At 36.4% G+C, this 20,740-nt stretch overlaps 1 protein-coding gene across 7 annotated transcripts; it reads left to right on the top strand.

The window, feature by feature from the left end:
• The first annotated feature begins 1,545 nt into the window (after window positions 1-1,545).
• LOC121863767 (peroxisomal targeting signal 2 receptor-like) lies at window positions 1,546-20,402 on the top strand. 7 transcript variants are annotated; one of them, XM_042362547.1, is made up of 8 exons: window positions 1,546-1,648; window positions 5,608-5,746; window positions 6,605-6,777; window positions 7,675-7,788; window positions 10,282-10,390; window positions 16,790-16,983; window positions 17,509-17,594; window positions 20,073-20,402. In XM_042362547.1, exons 2-8 carry the CDS (start codon window positions 5,626-5,628, stop codon window positions 20,251-20,253), a joined length of 978 nt encoding a protein of 325 aa, XP_042218481.1. In that variant the 5' UTR covers window positions 1,546-1,648; window positions 5,608-5,625; the 3' UTR covers window positions 20,254-20,402. The 7 variants fall into 7 exon arrangements, with proteins under 7 accessions (XP_042218481.1, XP_042218484.1, XP_042218480.1 ...); XM_042362550.1 differs by having other exon boundaries at window positions 1,547-1,648; window positions 5,617-5,746; XM_042362546.1 differs by having other exon boundaries at window positions 1,631-1,648; window positions 5,573-5,746.
• Window positions 20,403-20,740: the final 338 nt, after the last annotated feature.

Genomic DNA, 20,740 nt, shown 5'->3' with positions numbered 1-20,740 from the left:
TCAGAGGAGGACAGGCAGCTTGAAGGGCGGCATAGTCGCCGGCGGGAGCGAGGGCCACCAGGCAGGAGCGGAGGAGGAGGCGTTGCTTGTTGGTGGCTGTAGGTAGAAAGAGGGAAGTCACGGCGGGGTGAGGTCTTATATAGCGGGGGAAGGCGTGGGTTGATAGTTGACCTCCGCTTTGTTAGGCAGCGCTGGTTACCGACCTAGGCCACGAGGCGTACGCTGGGGAATTCAAAGAGGGTCGGCTGGTCAGCAACACCGCGGTTGTAGGGGAGGAATCCACTACAAGTTCTCAATTCTTGGAACAGAGGACGTTGTGATGGCACCGAGTGTGACCTCATTCAAGGCCAAATTAAACCAATACTAGTGCAGGTAGTAGGTACAGATACATTCTGGAGCCAGTGCGAAACAATGGCGTGTGGCGGTGACCGATTACCATCATTGGCAGAGGATAAAGTTGTGGGGTAATGGGATGTTTGCTGTTCACTCAGGATGGGATGGAGAAAGGAAACTCACAATGTGCTCTCTGTATACATGTTGTATTGGATGTATAATGCAGCTTGGTGCTGGGTAGGCAGCATGGTTACAAGCGTTGAGTAGAGAGAGCTGGTTGGTGAGGGTGCTCAGAGGACAGCTTGTGGGTCGCCATGCTCGCCGGCGGGAGCGAGGACCGCCAGGAAGGCGGAGGAGGAGGAGGTGTTGCTGGATGGTTGATGTAAGTAGAAAGAGGGTGGTCACCACGAGGTCAGGTCTTAAATAGCGGAGGTAGGCGTGGCTTAGTAGTTGACCTCCGTCATGTAAGGCGGCGCTGGTTGACCTAGACCACGCGGCATACACTGGAGAATTCGCGGGGTCGGCTACCCATTGACAAACAGCGTTTGTAGGGGAGAAATCCACTACAAAGTAACCGACAGCCCAAGCGGTTAACAGGCCATTCAGTAGCGAAGAGGATAAAATAAATGCAAATTAGAGTAAATAACTGCGTGAGATAGAGTGTAAAACTGAGAGGATATGACACCTGTAAGATACGTGATATTAAACTCAACAAGTTGCAAGAAATATTGTTTTCAGTACAATTTATAATGGTGGTAAGTACAGTACCGGGAACAATACATTACAGCATTTTTGTAATGTGCAGTGACAGTTATACAAACAGAATACTGCTATTTGTTGTCCAAACTTAGAAAATAATATCATGATTGTTATATTATCATATTTTGTTAAAGTAGAATAACAAACTCAAGGATAAGTTAAAAGAACGTAACTGTATATTCAAAAACTGAAAAATTAATCCTCCCCATAAACTTGTTTTGGGGATTACTGGCCACTTCGCCGACCCCCCCATGTTTTGTCCCGGTATATATATTCCAGTGTTGTTTACATCGGGGGAAATAAGTTCGGGCTTTTGACTTTGGCTTATACAATCTTTATTTAGTTATTCGTTATACTGTTTATTCAACTTCATTATTCACCGTATAAATATTGAATTAATTATAATAGTACTTACAAATTTTTATTTTGTTCACGTAATTTCCATAAAATTGCATAAGTAACAATCATAAAATTACATAAGCCAAAGCTAAGACTTATAAGGGAAAGATAAAATTTTGCATCATAATAGTTACGTTGATATTATTCTTCAGCGTTGGTAAGGGGTTAAGGCAATGTTTTCTGCCGGGTTTCACCAGACTTGCTTAATACAGTTTCTGCATCCGCTAGTTGTAGAACAGTTGAGATGACAAAGAACAACAATCAGCGATTCCAAGAACAATGTTATACGGTCTGGGTCCATCATTTTGTTTTCCTAGGATGGACAAACATTTTGTTCATATTGTGGTTGACTGTTGAGAGTTTTGTAGGGTGATAAAATGTAGTGAATTGTGCATAGAGACAGGCTGTATCAAGTTATGCACAGAGATTGGTTGTATCAAGTTTTGCATAGGCTAATATTTATCTTTATTTTGCACATAACTCCTATTTTCAACTAGTTTTGTACTAAAGAAAATATTTCCCTCATGCCGAGAAAACCGGAAATTAGGTAGAGGATTTTTAATTTTATTTGGTATTTTATATATCTCATAATTTTTCATTATAAGTAATCGATGTCCATCTACAATGTTTATCCAACAATTTTTATACTTCAAGTGTTGTTAGCATATGAATCCTTCCATTAGATGTTTCTCTCATCTGCCAACATGTCTACCCACCACAAAAAAATTAAACAAACTTACCTAAACATACCTAACCTACCTTTTCTAATCTAAATAAAAGATTGTATATCAGTTAAGTTAGGATTTGGCTGGTTACGTTATTGCGAATTAACCCTTAATGTGTCACCACCATTATCAAATGGCAGGACGGCATCTTCACTGGAGCGTCATCACCATTTTAAAATACTGTACTGCTTTATTTACAAATCTCCCGTGACAGCTTACAGCCGGGTGCCTCTGGGGGTGGAGGAGGAGGGTTTGAAGGACAGAGCCGTGTGAAGCCCTGACAGGTCGGGGTAGTTGAAGTAGTTCTAAGGTTGTCCAGGGATTATTTGGCCCACATCAAAATTAGAACATCATTCAGAAATTATAAGAAAGTTGCAACCAAAAATTGCATGATGCATACTGCTACAAACACTAATTTTCATATTGTTCAATATAATAACCAGAGACATTCACTGTTATTAAAAAAGAGCATAAGTATATTTCTAATAATTATATGGTAATTCATTTGAGTCAGTTATAGATATGACTTTTCTTAAAGCAAATTTCTGACACTATATATAAATGTGTGCATTTCTAGTATTTCTACGCTTACATGTAGACTGCGTTTGTACGGGTTAGACCTAACCCAGTTGCATGGCCTCTGCCACACTATATAATAGCTTAGACGTGGTAACAAACTTCTATTCAAGTGTCTTTGCATTATGACATATCTTTCGTATGTAATTTACAAAAAATATCATATTGTGCATGGCTGGAGGTGTTGCCATTGTCATTTCGTTTTAAGTGTTTACATAAATAATTTCTGCTATATTTACTTGAGAAGTTATATCAATAGAAATAAATACAATTTATATAAGTAGGTAAAAAACAACAACATAAAATCCAATTCTTGAAAGAAAACTAAATTATAGCATTGTTATGTTCAGTCAAGGCGTGTTGCTTCTGTCCCGTGATCTTTTTTACTTGATATAAAATTAACAAACATTTGTCATGACAAAATAAATTAGTAATACCTTATTATATTTGAATTATTACATAGTTTTTCATGAGTGTGTTAGTAATGAGAGGAAAGAAATAAACTATTTATAAATGCAGAGAAGAGAAAAATTAAAGTTCTTTCATATTTGGTTTGCTTGCATAAAAGGTCCAGGGAAAATCCCAGACATGTGCATACATAACAATGTGTAGCAGGAACTTTAAAGCCGAGGATGCAGAATTATGCAAGTTTTTGGTCTTTTGACAATAAAATACAACATTTAAGCCCCCCCCCCCCCTAAAAATACAATAATGGTAATTTTTCTGGATCTGACAGGATGACTTTTTCCATAACTGGTGAACACAGTACAGTACAGGTTAATGATGTACAGGTATATATTGAAACTAGAAGTTGCTGGCAAATGTTTGTATGGTATAAGTGTTTGTATTAGAAAATAAAAAAAATAAATAAATATCCATTATTTATAGAGAAAAATAATAGAAAAACAAAATTACGAAAATAGTAATTTCTTGACATTAGTCATAAGTTATTGTTAATACAAAACTAGTTGAAGATAGGTGGTAAGCTCAGTTGCCTTGTCACTCCTGAACTACTTAACCTCATTTTACCCAAAGGAAAGGAACTCTCCATACTGGTAGTTACTGTTTATGATGATTTTGATTATTGATGTCAACTGATTTGCTCAGAAAGGCACTTTAGTGTAGTACAGTAATTACTTACTTTTGTGTCTGAAAAAAGGCATGGGTTGCTACAATAATCGATTCTGTATCTTTGTACAGTACTCTGGTTTTTCAATTTTATGAAATAATAAAAAAGTTTTGGCTTTGAGCATTTTATATACCAGTACAGGTAGTTCTGCTATAACGCGATAATTGTGTTCTTGTAAAATATCGTGTTATAGAAAATCGCGTAATAGAAATGACAGGGCTTATGGAGAAAATAGGGTTAGGTGCAGATTACTCAAAATCGAAAAAATTTAGTAGTTAGCCTAACACAAAGGATACCACAGTCTAAATAAATGTTACATTCATATCTAATAATGAAATCATACAGTAAATGTAACACTTTACTTGATGGGGGAGAAGGGTGATTTTGAGGTTGATAAAAACGAGCTTCTCTTCAAGTGTTATATCCTTTCTTTTACGATCATCACCGGGAATTCTATCACCAGAACGCTTCTTGTTGATATTCTTCTTTACTATATTCACAGTTAATATACCACAAAATTGGAGAAATAGTAAGCAAAAATCGCGTTATAGCAAACAAGCGTTCGCGTTATACAAATATCGTTCCTAATTCATAAATCGCGTTAGAGCAAATTCGCGTTATCAAAACACGCGTTATAGCAGAACTCACTGTACTACAGTACACAGTTCAGACGAGGGTAAGTACAAACAAAGAAAAAATGTGCTTAAACATTGGGTGTAAAGGAAATAAATTATACTGTACATTAAAAAAATACTGTTTTAAATGATATACTATAGCGTATTTCCATACTACAGGTAGTCCATTTTCTTGACAGTGTTCAGTGATGAATAATTTTGGGTGTGACAAAGGCCATATACTGTACAAGGTATGTTAGAAAATACTTGTCTGAAATATGTCAGAATTTGTCAGTCTTAAGTGTGTCTTTTAAAGCCCGATTCACACTAGCCTGTTTTGACGGCCGTCTCTGATGTTACATAGTAATTAATGACATCATACCAGCCCATTTGATGGACATTGTGTGAATCAAAGAACATCTGCTGCCTATTTCTGAAGTGCCTGTCAATGCAGGAAAGATGAAGTATTTTCATCTCACCTGTCCAGATGGAAAGCGCTGGTACTGTACCCATCTGTAAGTTGTTGAAATTAGTCGAAGATCACATAAAAATTAAATAAAATAACAATGGAATTCAGCTCAACTAATATAATCACTCTTAAATACTGTATGCCTAGTAAATACTGCATTCATAGTGGAAATGAAAAGATTCAATACAAATGTTAACGCAAGCAGTAATGAGTAGGATAACCCTTAAACAAATATTATGTTAAGTTGTAAGTCATTATCATGCCATGTATACAGTATAAAGTATCTAGTTAGTGGAGTTACAGAGACAAGGAGTAGTATGGTGTTGTGTGGTAGTGGGGAGGACTTGTTTTGCATATGAAACACCAGACTCGGCAACATGTGTTACCCAAGGCAGGGCTGAGGCGAGCGGCTCCAACACTAGTTGTTACCATCATAGGGTGAGCACAAACTAAGCTAGATATTTGATGAAGATTAAATGTATTTAAGTTCGTTATTTTTTTGGTAAAGTGCATCATTTATTAGAGTTTTTCTGTAATAAATATTCTAGATAACCTTCAATTATTACAGGCTTATTGTAAAACATACTAATTTCGCCCTGTAAGTGGTTTCAGGGGCTGAAGATGTCGAAGGGACGTGTTCGTTTTCTCCGCACACCAAACCACCACGGTTACAGTGTCAAATTTTCCCCATTTGATCCAAATCTTATTGCTGCTGCAACAGGACAAAATTTTGGACTGTCAGGTGAGTGTCTTATTTAAAAGTAAAGGAACTGATTTTAGTAGATTCATCAAAGTGAATTTGTGAATTATTTTAATAGAGTATACCATAACAACCTTATAGTATGTAGCTTTAATCCAACCAAAAGAAATGTACAGTATCTCAGCTACCTCTACTTTACTCACCATCCATTTTTTACAGACCATTATTACCCTGCAGGCAACTGAGCACCAGGGTATTGTTTTCAGTCCTGTCTGTCTGTGTATGTTTCCTAGTTAATAACTTGAGAAAGGGTTTGCAGATTTGTACCAAACTTAGAAAGTTTGATCAACATATGACAAGAACCACAATAAACTTTTGGTGTAAATTATGCCAAAATTGACCATGTGTGGCTGTATTTATTTATGCAATAACACAAAAGGTTTTGGGGGTTAAAGAAAATGATATAGTAATTATGAGACAGTCCAGTGATAACTATATTAATTTAAAGTAACAGGATCACAAGTTCAATATCACTCGTACACTGTCATGGTAATGATTTGTTGTATATACTATGGTACAGTACCTATATATTATAAGTGGGTCACACCACTGTAATCTCTGTTCCACCTTAATGTAAATACAGGTATTGCTTCCCATCAAATTTTTTCTGTGCTTCAGTTGTTTTCTTTTCAAAACTATTGCATAGTTTTTAGCTCATGTCCCACCATCATTTCTAATAAAATTTCACAATCATATAGTTTTCCATACTTCTAACTACAGTACATGTGATATTCTAACTATGGCATCTAGAAGATACACTTGGTTGACTTCTTGGCTGATCTGTATGCATGGAAATTTATCTAATTAGTAGGTGGCATGCATGAAATTGTCTTATTTTAGGTGGAGGGAAGTTAATCACTGCAGACCTTGGTCTTCCTGGTGATAGTGTGTTGTGTTGCTTTGACTGGAAAGATGCCTTGTTTGACTTGACTTGGAGTGAGCAAAATCCTCACAACATTGTAACAGCATCAGGAGATGGCAGCCTACACTTTTGGGATATAACTAAGCCACAGGTTTGTGACAAAACAGTAATAATACAGAGAGTCCCTCATATTAAATTAGGTAATCATTAGCTGGATGAGGGTAATGACCATGTTCTACAGGGATTGATCCTGGGGGAGGTGCACTCAAATAAAAGGCCACCTAATCTTGGACCGAAAGGGGGTAACTGCACATCTAGCAGTTGTCAAACAGGAGCACTTAGGCATAAACCCATACTGGCTTTCCTTCATGAGGCTGTTCTTTTTTAGGTGACCCATCATTGCAGTGTATAATAAAAATAATGTACTCACTAGTAATTTACATACTGGCCTGTAATTAATCTTGTAGTGGTGATCATCCTTTTCGAATATAGGACTCACATGTCAATTTCCATTTGGGATATTTTGTCAATATTCCTGCAGAACATGGTTTTAAGGGGGTTCTCAGAGTTCATTACATGACTTGCTAATACTCTGGGATGCACATTACCATGGTGTGGGTTCTTATGAACCTTGTTTGCACAAATATATGAAATACTATACTACATGTATGTAAATATGTTTATACAAGACTATATTATGGAAACGTGAAACAAAATTGGAATAGAAAATTATTCTTTGAAGGATAACTAAGAAGTGTACAACAGCCATTATTTTCATGAGCCTGGTTATTCTATGAAATGTATCCACATCTAAATTAAGTTAACTTGATAAATTGTTGAACTTGTTGTTACTTGTGATGCAGATCTTTTACAGAACAGTATTTGTTTAGGGCCTGAGTTGAGAAGATTTTTTTAAAAACAAAACAAGTTAAGTCTTAGCCATATCTAGAAATTGTCTGACTTACGATGCCCCGGTGTTTAATTTCATAAACAGGATCTCGTAGTTGTTCTACCCTACTTTTTGTGATGTATGATGTGTTGTTGACAGGCTCCTCTGATGGTGTACCAGGAGCATTTGAAAGAAGCTTACAGCTTAGACTGGAGTCAGACACGAGACCACCAGCTCTTCATCTCTGCGTCATGGGACACAACACTTAAGCTGGTAAGTTTCTGGTATTTTTTATGCCCTGTGGGTCATTCAACAAGCAACCTGCAAGACTCCCATAGAATGCCCCATCTGCCATAACATGTCTTATCCAAGGGGGGATCTGCATTCCAGAGGCAGGCAGGATCTCTTCTGTCAGATTAGTGTAGATTACTGTATAAACATCCACACACTTATTAAAACCAGGATTTATGAAATAAACTCAGATTCAACCCAGTGATTGCTTCAAAAGCCAATGAGCCACTAGGTAAACTGGTATGAACCCTGGGAACCAATTTTCTAGACTCAAACCTCTCAGTCAGGAACCAGTCCCAAACTTGGTGTAAACATTTTCCCAATGTTCAGCCAGCTGTAAATACTTGGCTTTACTACTCATGTTGTGCATTTTTTTCAGACGTTGGCAATATAGGCCTATACCATACCATTCCTCTCTATACTAATGGATTATTGTTATTCAAGTGTTAGTGTTTTCTTTATGTATAATCTATGTAGATGCCTAATGGCATGTCATCTGTGGTGATGTCAATTCCCAAATCAAATATATTAAGTGGTGCCATGCACTTTAATTCAGCATTTACATTTAATTTTTGGAAGTATACTACAGTAAGGTCGGGATATATCGCGAGATAAGGTCCAAGGATGTTCGCTATATACTAAATCGCAATATTTAATTACATGTAATCAATGGGGAAATACGGTTAGGTTCTGGAGGCTAATAAAAGTGACTAAGCTTGATATAAAATGGCACAGTCTAAAGTTAGCAAAATATAAATTGCATTGCTGGAATCCTTGCAAAACAGCAAGTATTTTGAAAATAGACATCATATATTTTGCACAAGAGATAATTTTTTTAGTATTTAGTGTGCATTTAAGTACAGTATAGTCCTGTACAGTTTTTCAAATCGTATTTTTGGGGTCGATTTATGGGATTTTTATGAGTGTCTCTGACTATACGGTATTTTACTTTATGTGGAGTCCCCGGAACATAACCCCACGTGCATAAAGATATCTGACATAGCTATACCTGTGAAATGTGAATAAAATCCCTTAGCCTTTTATTCCTTTATACATGTACTGTACTGTGCCTGTAGAACACTGGTTCCCAAACTGGGGTCCATAGCTGGTTATGAAAAGTAGGTCAATTTCAAATAAAACCTGGGATTTCTGAAGTAAGTAAGGTTTTATTATTAATTTTGACTTGAAAAAGGTAGAATTTGCCTTCTCTCTTTACAATTTGGCTTTGAAATCACTCACTGGATGACTTCAAATGTTATTATCACATCATCACTGTGGTAATGGTTATAGCTATGCTTTTGGCTTTCATAAGGGATGACATGATAAATATATGTTCTGTTCATCTGCTGGTATGAATTGTTTATTTTTCACTATAATTTTTAGTGGTTTTGGGGAAAAATTAGGGGGTCCACAGGGATTTCTGAGGTTCCTCAAGAGGGTAATGGAGTGAAAAAAATTGGGAATCACTGTGTAAAATATGAAAAATATCCTGAAATATGAATCTGAATTTTTAAAGATTTTCTATTCACAAAAATAATTTAGCATAATGTACACCATTTGAGAAAACCATTTAGTGCCAGTCTGTATGTAGTTTTAGCTAATAATGTAAAAAATTAATAATTTAATGATGATTACAGCTAGGAAAAATAATAATGTCATTTGCATCTGGGTCAGCATGAACATTGAGTTTCTGGCCAGATTTGACCACTTTCCCACTCAGTCTGTATTATGCATGTTAAAGTGGTGCTAATCATGCAATATATTGTCATAAATTGCATTTTTTCATTCATAAAGAGTTTTCCAAATACTGTACTGTAGTAATTTGCAGCCTAGTGTGTAAGGCTAATCTTTTAAGGGACAGAAACCTGTAGAACTATGGAAAAGGTGAAAATATTATTGTTTTGTATATCATACTAGATGGCTATTTAGGTTTTTTGAACTCTGATGCACACTTTCTGAAACATAAATTTTGCACACTTGTCACTGTCACACAAAACACCTCAAATCATTATCATCATCGAATATGAGTAAAAAATACATTATTTTCTATAGATTGTTATTATTTACAGTACAGTGTTTGTTGTTGTCATTGTTCAAATAATTTCTGTTCAGTCATTCAGTACCAGGAACCTACCAGTAAATCCTTTTTCCCAATAAATTAAGTTTTTTGCTTTTATTGGGGATTTGAAGAACCAAACCCCAGCAAATGTCTAGGGTCCACAGTAATGTAATTGATAATGATAATTTTCTTTTGAATACTAGTACAGTATAGTAGGTAACTTATTTACTGAGGAGGTTGTCATTGTGGTAAGTTTATAAGTGTGACTTACAACCATTAGAGTAGGTAGAGTTAAGGTAGGGGAGATATGTAAATAGAAAAACATTCTCCTGCTGAAAGTTAACATTGATAACTTAAGATATTTTACTTTATATCTTAATATATTGAATCCTAGTAAGTGTAATTTTAATTTTCAGTGGGATCCAAATAGAAGAAAGTCAATAGTGACGATGACAGGCCATGAAGCAAATGTGTACCAGTGTGCCTGGTCGCCCCATCTTTCTGGCTGTGTTGCCTCGGTTTCAGGTACTGTATAGTAATTAATTACAGGTAGTACTCTTGTCATGTACAGAACACATCTTAGTCTGAATTGCTCTTAGATTTGCTAATGGCCACTCTTAAAATAAATAATGGCTTTTAATTATTTTTAGATAACTTGGAGTCATATTCATGGAGGTTGTGATGTATGAGTATACTGTACAGTATAATACAGTACAGGTACTCATTAAAAATCACACATCTTTAATCAAAATGTTTCCCAGTCAAGATTCTCTTTATTTATTCCTTCTTCTAGTGTCTATATCCACAGCTCCTTGAGTTACCGTGCATCATGTGATATAAGTATTGACTGTTCTTAATGGTTAAGGAAGGGGCACTATCTATTAAATTTTACAGAAGGATTTTAGTCAACTGGAAATACTGTACAGTATAGGGATAGTATACCGTATACAAAAATTATTTGTTATTGTATGAGCAATCAAAGCATAGGAATGGAAAGGATCAGTAGATTGGTCTTTTTTCCTCTTTGGTATGATATTGAGATTGCATCTATCTGATTTAAACATTTAACTGTTAATTCTGTGATCAATGGGTAGTGCCCACCACATTAAGCCTGTAGGTTTACCGACGTATTTTCACGCCATCAAATATAATTTAACGTGTGATTTCTTGTTGTAACAAAATGCCTACAGTCTCTAGCTACTCTAACAATACAGTAAGTTACAGTTTTGTTTTTACCATGCATTCAGTTAGAGCAGTGTAAGACAGTGCACTGGCTTCCATATGCTATAACCTGCATTTTCACTTTCAAACTAATGTTTTTCCTTGACTGTAAGGTCACATTACCAACTCTATTACTTGCAGGCCTATTCCCAGATATGGGTCAATTGTGCCCTCAAAATTATAGTCAAATAAAGAAAATAGAATTACCAAGGCATGAGGTTAAAAAATAGTAAATTAAGGTGCTTATTGGCTGAGCACACAGTTTAGAGAAAAGAAGACTACTGATAATTGTTGTTTGTTCTTGCATAGGAGTTTTGAACCACTTGAAATTTTATTTTTTAATAAAAAAATTCTGATGAGAGAGAACATTAAAACCAAACAACAATAAAGAAAGCAGTGTTAAGGTATCTCTGTATTTGTTGTGCACGACAACTTGGTGAGCTTTAAACTGTGATCCTCTAGTATTGTAGTGCTTGACATCTTGAAGTGATCTGGACTTATGTCTTCCATCCCTCTCTAGATTTTGGAATTTCTTTGAGGCTAGGAGGATTTAAGACCGTGAAGAGCTCCACAATCTAGAATCTGTGGTACAGTAAAGCCTCCGATAACAACGGTTCGACCAAGAACTTTTCATATTTAAGACCCAAGTTAATTTAGGACCCAATTCAATTAAGTCCTCATTTCATTCGTATTTACAACCCAAATATACCAGTAATAAAAATGCAATAAAATTATATTTTCATATAAATAATAACTAAATCCCAATATGTATTATAAAAAAAAAAAAAAATAAAAAAATAAAAAAATAAATAAATTACAGTGGTCCCTCAGTTAACAACACAATTCGTTCCATTCGTTAACCGAACCGAGACCATTGTTTCAATGGAATATTGGGTAATTGGTTCCAGCTCACAGAAAAGTATATACAGTGGGGTATGCTATAACGAATCTAATTGGTTCTAGAACCTCGTTCGTTATAGGATTAATCTGTCCCAGGCCCCCAAATACAACCACTTAACACTGAAAATTTTCTGTGGAAAATGTAAAAAATACGGTACTTTATCTTACCTTAGTGTTGTTCAGCATGCAGGTACCCCTAAACACTGGCACATCACTATCACTTCCACTGGGAGTCTTGGCTTTAAGGTCCTCAAACAATTGTTTGGCCTTCTCACAAATTATAGCTTCACTAATGCTATCACCTGCCATTTCTTTCTCCTTTATCCACACTAAGAGTAAATTTTCTTAGCCACTTGCACAGTTTTTAACTCCTCTTTATTCTTCAAAATCGTACATATACGTAGTCGATTTAGCCAGCCCATATTCATCACTAAGTTTCGCAATGCTTGTTCCATTCTCACGTTTCTTTATGATTTTTTTCTTAGTTTCAAGGGTTATTAGGTTTCTCACTCGCTTTGGACGATTCATTGTTACAATTATATACTTATATAACAAAATAGTTATACAAATAACACGAATTTCCACATCAAAAGACGAAATTTCAACAATAACAGTGGTGCACTGGCTACACAATGAGACAAAGATGGCGCCTGACGCTCTTGTTGTGAGCCGCTGTACAACAAGGGGTCACAAGCTCAAGATTGAAGAAGCCGCAAGTCCAGAAAACCGTGAGAGCAAACTTTTTCGGAGTGAGGGTTGTAAACTCTTGGAACAATCTACCAGAGAGTGTTGTGACGGCACCGAGTGTGAGCTCTTTCAAGAGAAGACTTGACCAACACTGGAGCGGGTTCAGGTACATTCAGGAGCCGGTGCATGCCCAGTATTTGCCAACAGTGCGTGACAGAGACGTGACCGATCGCCCGGGCGGCTAGCGAGCCGACCTTTTGGTGAAGAATATAAAGGAAAAGAGACGTGACCGATCGCCCAAGCGGCTAACAAGCCGATCAGTGGCGAAGAGGATAAAAGTAAAAAAAGTAAAAGTAATATTCATGCGCCAGACTAAATAGTCCCGTATTTATCCGCGATCGTTGTAGGAGTTGCGTTCGTTATAGCATTCTCAATTTTATAGGTAAAACCGTTCGTTGTAGGAGTTGCGTTCGTTATAGCATTCTCAATTTTATAGGTAAAACCGTTCATTATAGGATCCGTTCGTTATAGCATACCTACAAAATAAAGCCAGAATATAATTTACATTGCTGGAATTCTTATAAGATAGTGATTAATCTGAATATAAACAAGCTATAATTTGCATTAGACATACAAATTTTACATCTAATTTAAGAATTTTATTAGGGAGAGCAAAAATTTTATCTTTTGTGCAAAATATATGAAGTTTATATTCAAAATATTCCCTGTCTTGCAAGGATTTCAGCAATGCAAATTATATTATCCTAACTTTAGTCTGAGGTATTATTTATTTTTAAACCTATAAACCTAGTCTTTTTACCCAAATGTTTCTCAGGAAGGTGGGGGGGTGGGGGGGTAGGGAGGGAGGGGTGGGTGACAGTGACATGTTTGACAGTTGGTGCCTGTGGTGTGAAGTATTTAATTGTAAATTTATTTTTTTCTTTTAGATTGAGTTTTGTTTTTTGCTTATAAAATTTAATAGAAGTGACTGGGGTGAATTTAATTTACATTGCTGGAATTCTTATAAGATAGTGATTAGTTTGAATGTAAACATAGAAAAGATCACTGAATTGGCTGAGTACCTCCTCAACTTATCAGCTGATGTTCAAAACAAAATGTGATTTTCGTAAGGATTTCGTTAATAAAATTTTTTTCGTTAACCAAATTGAAGATTCTTATGGAAGGTAATTCGTTAACCGAGGCGTTTGTTAACCGAGGGACCACTGTACTGTAAAAAATGAAGAGTGTCTTGCTCAAAGAAACTGCCTGGCTAATGAGTGGTAATGCGCATTGCCAGTAAACAACAGTCGGAGCTTGGCCATCCATTTGTTTTCATGCATCTGAACAGGAACAGGAGAAAAACTTTCTCAGGTTTCTTACAGCATTTTTGCATCCCTATTCAACATGAGCCAGAGAGCAAGTGATGGTAGTGTTGTTTCAAAAGCTAATAGAAAGTGTATAAGCTTAGCCGAGAAACTAAATGTGTTAAAATGATATGAAAAAGGTGAGAGGTCTGTGGATATTATATGGAGCAAGCAATGAACATAATTTATGAAGTGGATCCATTAACACAACAAAGCATTAAAATTTAAATAAATGCAAATGACCTCTACATAAAGATGTATACATAGTGAGAAAAGAAAGCAGCTGTGCAAGGTTCTTTTGACAGCTTTATTATTCGAAGGCCTAAACCATCAACTTCAGCATCATAAGCAGCTTCAACACCAACTTCAGGTTCAGTAACAGTTTCAGCAACAGCTTTATGAAAAGCTACGGCTTCAGCCAGAGTTGAACCTGATGACTTCGTCATCTGAGTAAAAACTTGCACAATAATCATTGGCTGTCCTTATGTTTTAGACTTTACCACCATTAATGAGTAAAAATTTTGTTTTACATTCGTAAATATTATTTAAAACATATATGAACGGTATATAAGTGTTGCTTTCATATTCATATGTAGAGAAATGACGATATGTTTTCACATGTACGCACTTACTGTTCATACATTGGCGTTCCCAATCATATCGCTTTATTTATTTACCATTAGTGGTTAGCTACTTCTAGTGTTCTATTTATTAACATTAAATAACATTACTTAAAACATACATACATACACAGGTATTCAATTTTTTAAAATTAAGTTCACTACAGCTACAACCAGGGTTTTATTTTCTTCAGTTTCTTATGCAGAACCATCTTCACTAACGAAAACAATGCCGTCTTGTCTCCTCGTTTGTATTTTAATATTCTACGTATTATTAATGAATTGCATTGTTCATTCACATATATAAACATTAATTCAATTAAATACATATTCAGTAATAAACAATAATGAATCTTTTGTACATATTCTTAAGATAAATGACTATGTTTCCTTGAGTGCGCACATATATATTGGCGTTCCACTATCAGTCTCACGTTTTTCTTTAATATCAGCGGTTACTTCTACTGTACATCATATAACATTAATTAAAACGTACATATTTTTTACATTAATTTTACTGCAACAAAAACCAGGGTTTTATTTTCTTCAGTTTCAGGTGGAAAACTGACATTATGAGTGTAAACACTGACAACAATGCCGTCTCTTATCCTCTTGTGTGTTTTAATATTCTATGTATTATTAATGAATTGTATTGTTCATTTTGTGTGTATAAAGATTAATTCAATCAAATACATATTCAGTAATAAACAATAATGAATCTTTTGTACATATTCTTGAAAAGATAAATGAGGCGGTATCCTTAAATGCAAACATATATGTTGGCGTTCCTAATCCATCTCTATTTTTTTTTCTTTATCATTAGTGGTTAGCTACTTCTATTGTTCCATTTATTAACATTAAATAATGTTACTTAAAACATATACGGGTATATTAATTTTTTTACATTACCCGGTAATTTTAGTACAGCTACAACCAGGGTCTTATTTTCTTAATTTTCTCGTGTCGAACTATCGTCCCGGACTCCCGGCTGTAAACACAAATGAAAACAATGGCGTCCCTTCTCCTCTTGTGTGACCATATTATTATTCATTTATATTGTATAAGGTGCATTCAGAAACATTATTTAAAGAATATAGTTTGCAATTTTCATTAATTGTATTGTTTTGGGGGGGAAAAGAGGGTAAAAAGCCACACAAAAGATATGAAAAGGTCACACTTGGGAACACATCTCATTATTATTGCTTTATTTTAATGGTAATTAATGATTCGCAATACGATGATTCACCTTACACTGCAATATTGGAAGACACATTACCGTCGTTATTCGAGACTTTACTGTACTGTATTGGGGTAACATGTGCATCTCTCACTAAGTGTCCTGGGTTCAATCCCCCATCCCTGAACAGATGTGAGAAGGGTATTATCTAGTGTGACACTACCAAACAATGCAGGTTTTCTCTGTGTACTCTGGTCTTCTTTTGTACTAACATGCACAATAAAGGTCATAACAAAGTAACAAAGAATAGACCAACTTCCTGAATGTCTAATAAGCGATAAGTGATGAAATGATAAATCAAAATACACTGTACTTTTTAGTCTTTATGTTAATGAGGAAATGCTTTCTAATCTGGGATGGTAAGCTGGTATATAAATGTGAGACGAGAATTACAAATACTGTACAATATTGTCTTTACCTTAATGGGGACATGCATTTCTAATCTGGGATGCATTTAGGACCTTAAACCATTCTTTTAGCTGGTTTAGATCATCCAGGTCACCTCTGGACCATAAATTTAAACAAAATCCCATGGATTTGCTCCCTTTCCAAAGGAGCAGGGAATTAAAGTGACAAGGAACTGAGAAGGATTGAGTCTTGGTCCATGTAATTAAGGGGTTCTCAACTGTAGTTAACCCCGTGAGTCAATTTTTTTGTTTTAACCTGAAGGCATACTGACCCTTGAGATAGTCTGGATTTGACTGGGTAAGAAGTTTGTTACATCTTCTGCCTTCTCCAGAGCACTTTAGGTTCCCTGTGTGATGGCAGGCTCTGTCTCTAGGTGCTTCATGGTAGTTTTTCATAACTCACTTAATTAATCCCCTGCCCAAAAAGGATTTCTTTGTGCCGAAATCTATCATTTCATAACCAAATATTAATTCCTGAATATTTTTAGGTGATGGAACATTAAGAATGTGGAATACAACTAAGGAATCTGGACCATCAATGACAATACACGCTGTAGATGGAGAAGCTCTCAGCTGTGATTGGTGCAAGTACAACCAAAATATTATTGCCACGGCAGGCACAGATGCCCGAATCCTTGGTTGGGATCTGAGACAACCCAGACATCCTGTTTTTGTTCTTACTGTAAGTATTTCTGTTTATTAATTAGAAGGTCATTTTGAGGGCAGTAAACCTTTGTTAAACCAGACTACAGTATAGGATGGGTGACTCCAGATTTTGTGAATTTCCATTTCATCTCTCCTGTGCAGTGTTTCCTGGAGCTTTTTAAGTACAGGTACTGCAGAATGCAAATTTACACAAAAACAGCAATGGACTATGAACTAATTGTGTGATGATGCTAGGCTTAGAGGCAGAGCAGTTACAAGACAGTACCTGTACAGTATTTGACAATTGTAGCACATGAGCCAAGTTATCCCAAGTGGTTTTCCCACCCATGTGGCTGGCACATGGTGATGCAGCGGAGTATGATGCAATTTCTCGGAACTCCCAGAACATTTGTTTGCAGACCCGGAATTGAGAAAAATTCCAGGCCTATTTCAATTCCGGCTATTGGACAGTTCCGGGGACTGGGGATTCCACCTAATTGGTAGATTACTGTAGTACAGTACATAGCTAATTAGTTTGTATTAATTCCAATTATTATTTCAGGGGCATGGATATCCAGTGCGTAGAGTGAAGTTTTCTCCTTTCAATGAGACTCAGTTGGCATCTGTATCTTATGATTTCACAACAAGGTATAGTGTACTTATAGACTTGATTAAATTATATTTCAGTATAAATTGGTCATGAGTGCTTTATGTTTGCGAGGTATTCTCTCATTTTTAAAAATTCTATATTTGCATCTTTGTGGTCCTAATTTACATGGAATATTATTTGGCCAAACGTTTGAGAATCTGGACTCTAAGGTGATGTCCACCATACTTACCACTGATCATGCATGGTATGTAAAACATTACAGCAACATTAACAGGTCTGGTACCATAGTGATGATATATTTGACCTACAATTACTTTTGAGTATGGTATCAGCCATGAACCACTATCTCAATTTCCATATAGATTTCACTGTCTAGATTGCCACAGATATTCGGTCTAAGAATATATACAGTCATTTATACTAAAGGACTTATCAGGACACATTGCTGTGATATAACATGGTCTTATTTATACAAGTGAACCTCAATACACGATGAAGTTAGATTCCTGAAAAACCAACGTTAAAGCTGCCTCCCAAAAGCTGGGAATGCTGTACAGATGCTGTAGCTACTTCATTCTTGAGCAGTTGCTTCAAGTTTATAAATCATTCATTCATCCTGACTTGGACTACTGCTCTCATATCTGGGGTGGCTCTTCTTCTGTCCAACTGTTAGATAGGGTGGAATCAAAGGCATTTTGCCTTATTAGCTCTCTTCCTTTAGTTGATAATCTCTCTTTGCCGCAATGTTGCTTCACTCTCTCTTTTACAGATACTTTAATGGGCAATGTTCGATGGATTTGGCATCCTGTGTACCGCCGGCAAGGCCGTGGGCTCATAACACTCGTCTTGCCTGCGGTGCCCACCGTTTCTTTATGGATGTCGGTCACACTAGAATAACCCATTATAGTACAGCCAAATTGTGGAATGCTGTGCCTTCTTCTGTGTTTCTACACTTATATGATCTGTCTCACTTCAAAAAGATGGTTTTCCAGCATCTTTGTGGTGTATAGATTAATATAATCTTTTTCTTTTTTATTTTTAATTTCTTTTTACTCTTATCTTTTCGCCCCCAAGGCCCTGTTGTGGGTTGATGACCTATGCCAGGTGGGCTATTCCCCTTAAAAAAAAAAAAAAATTGTAGATAGGGAGCATTATAACTTGAAGTTCAATGGGATGCATTCTCAGCCAAATCCCCAAACATACATGTATTACCGACAAAAATATCCCGACTTATAAATTCAATAGAAAACAATTAAACAACACTCACCACATCATGAAGAATAAGCTTGGTCATCATCACATGTCCTTTTCGAGGCTAAGGAGACTCTTGTAGGTGGTGTGGAAACGTCACTCTGACTCCCACACAGCCTGTGGGGAGTCTCATGTTGCTTCACAATGTTAAGCTTCACCTCAGAGATGTGGTTGTCTTGACCTTCCCAGACATTTTCAATGTTACTCTGCTTACTTCATAGTCACAGAAAAAGAGCAAAAGCAATTATCACAAAAACAGAGTGAATGATGATAATGTAAAAACAATGATAGCAGCTGATACTGCTCACATCATTTCACAACAGCAAAGACAAAGCACTTTAGTCACAAAAAAAAAAAAAATCACTTCACTCACCATAACACAGTTCAATCTAAATGTCAGTGCTGTCCTCTTACTATTAAAAAAAGAAGAAAAAAGAATGGATAAGTACAATGTACAGTACAATGAAAGACAACAGTCATGTCGTGAAATTTGGTGAAAACATATGCCGAAGGGCTAAACTTTTGGCGCGCTCTGCCTTGTGGTAGGGGCTCTCATAATATTTCACGAGTTATATTTAATCTTCGGACAAAACCGCGACACGACTTTTGTCTTTGATTGTACATACAGCCAACGATGCTGAACGATAATTGTGGAGCTACATGATGGTGGGGAGATGCGGCTGGCAAAGAACCAAGCTCAGGACTGTAGTGCACGGGTTGGCTACTTGGCAGCGCAGGGGTAGATATTACTGCAGCTGACAGCCAGAGATGCATTACCTATCTTTTTCTTTTATCCTCTTCACCACTGATCGGCTCCTTAGCTGCTTGGGCGATCGGTCACTTCTCTGTTATGCACTGTTGGCAAGCACTGGGCATGCATCGGCTCCCTATGGTGGTGCATACGGTTAAATATTGATTCCTTATAAAATGTCAGTGGCTTGATGAAAAAAATAATAATTTGCATTGCTGGAATCCTTGCAAGACAGCAATTAATTTGAGTACATACAACCCATAGTTTGCAAAAAAATAAAATAAATAAAATGAAAATAAATAAAAAATTGCTTAAGCAAATTTTTTTTATTGTACATAGCGAGATTGTCTTAATTCATGACCATCATAAAAGTGGAATATCGCTGAACGAGACATCATTTATCGAGGTTTACCTGTACTGTACTTATATGTATATAAGAAGCTATTTGCTGCATATATTGTGAGCCAAAATGTTTTTCACATGATAGCATTTACACTAATCTTGTACATTTCAGACTTTGGGACCACTCAGTACCTTCTCCATGCTTAGAAGTAATGGAGAGTCATACTGAATTTGTTTATGGCTTGGACTTTTCAAACCATCAAGAGAGTGTAATGGCAGATTGTGCATGGGATCAAACCATTGGAATATACAATATGAACAACCGGACTCTTCCTCTAAATCAACCCTTATAATTATTCTGAATATTTAGGCAGATTAAAACTGGGATGACATAGATTGCAAAGTTGGGAATGCTGTACAGATGCCGTAGCTACTTCACTCCTGAGCAGTTGCTCCAAGTATATAAGGGATTCATTCGTCCTAACTTGGAGTCCTGCTCTCATATCTGGGTTGGATCTTCTTCTGTCCAACTATTAGATAGGGTGGAATCAAAGGCATTTCGTCTTATTAACTTTCCTCCTTTAGTCGACAATCTCTCTTCTCTTTCTCTTCATCGCAACGTTGCTTCACTCTCTCTCTTTTACAGGTACTTTAACAGGCAATGTTCAGTGGATTTGGCATCCTGTGTACCGCCGGCAAGGCCGTGGGCTCGTAACACACGTCTTGCCTGCGGTGCCCACCGTTTCTCTGTGGATGTCGGTCACACGAGAATAACCCTTTATAGTACCTCCTTCTTTCCTCAAACAGCCAAACTGTGGAATGCTCTGCCTTCTTCTGTGT

The sequence above is a fragment of the Homarus americanus genome, unplaced genomic scaffold (assembly GCF_018991925.1).
Source record: "Homarus americanus isolate GMGI-L3 unplaced genomic scaffold, GMGI_Hamer_2.0 scaffold48354, whole genome shotgun sequence".
Lineage (NCBI taxonomy): Eukaryota > Metazoa > Arthropoda > Malacostraca > Decapoda > Nephropidae > Homarus > Homarus americanus.
Note: the sequence above shows the minus strand (reverse complement) of the source record. Positions and strands in the feature narration are given on the sequence as shown.

Bases quoted from the DNA above. Each gene is read 5' to 3' on its own strand.
- LOC121863767 (XM_042362545.1), top strand. From the start codon at position 1,736: ATGACAAAGAACAACAATCAGCGATTCCAAGAACAATGTTATACG. The intron at 1,781-5,616 runs GTCTGGGTCCAT...AAGTGGTTTCAG, and splicing joins TCCAAGAACAATGTTATACG to GGGCTGAAGATGTCGAAGGG. The intron at 16,984-17,508 runs GTAAGTATTTCT...TTATTATTTCAG, and splicing joins ATCCTGTTTTTGTTCTTACT to GGGCATGGATATCCAGTGCG.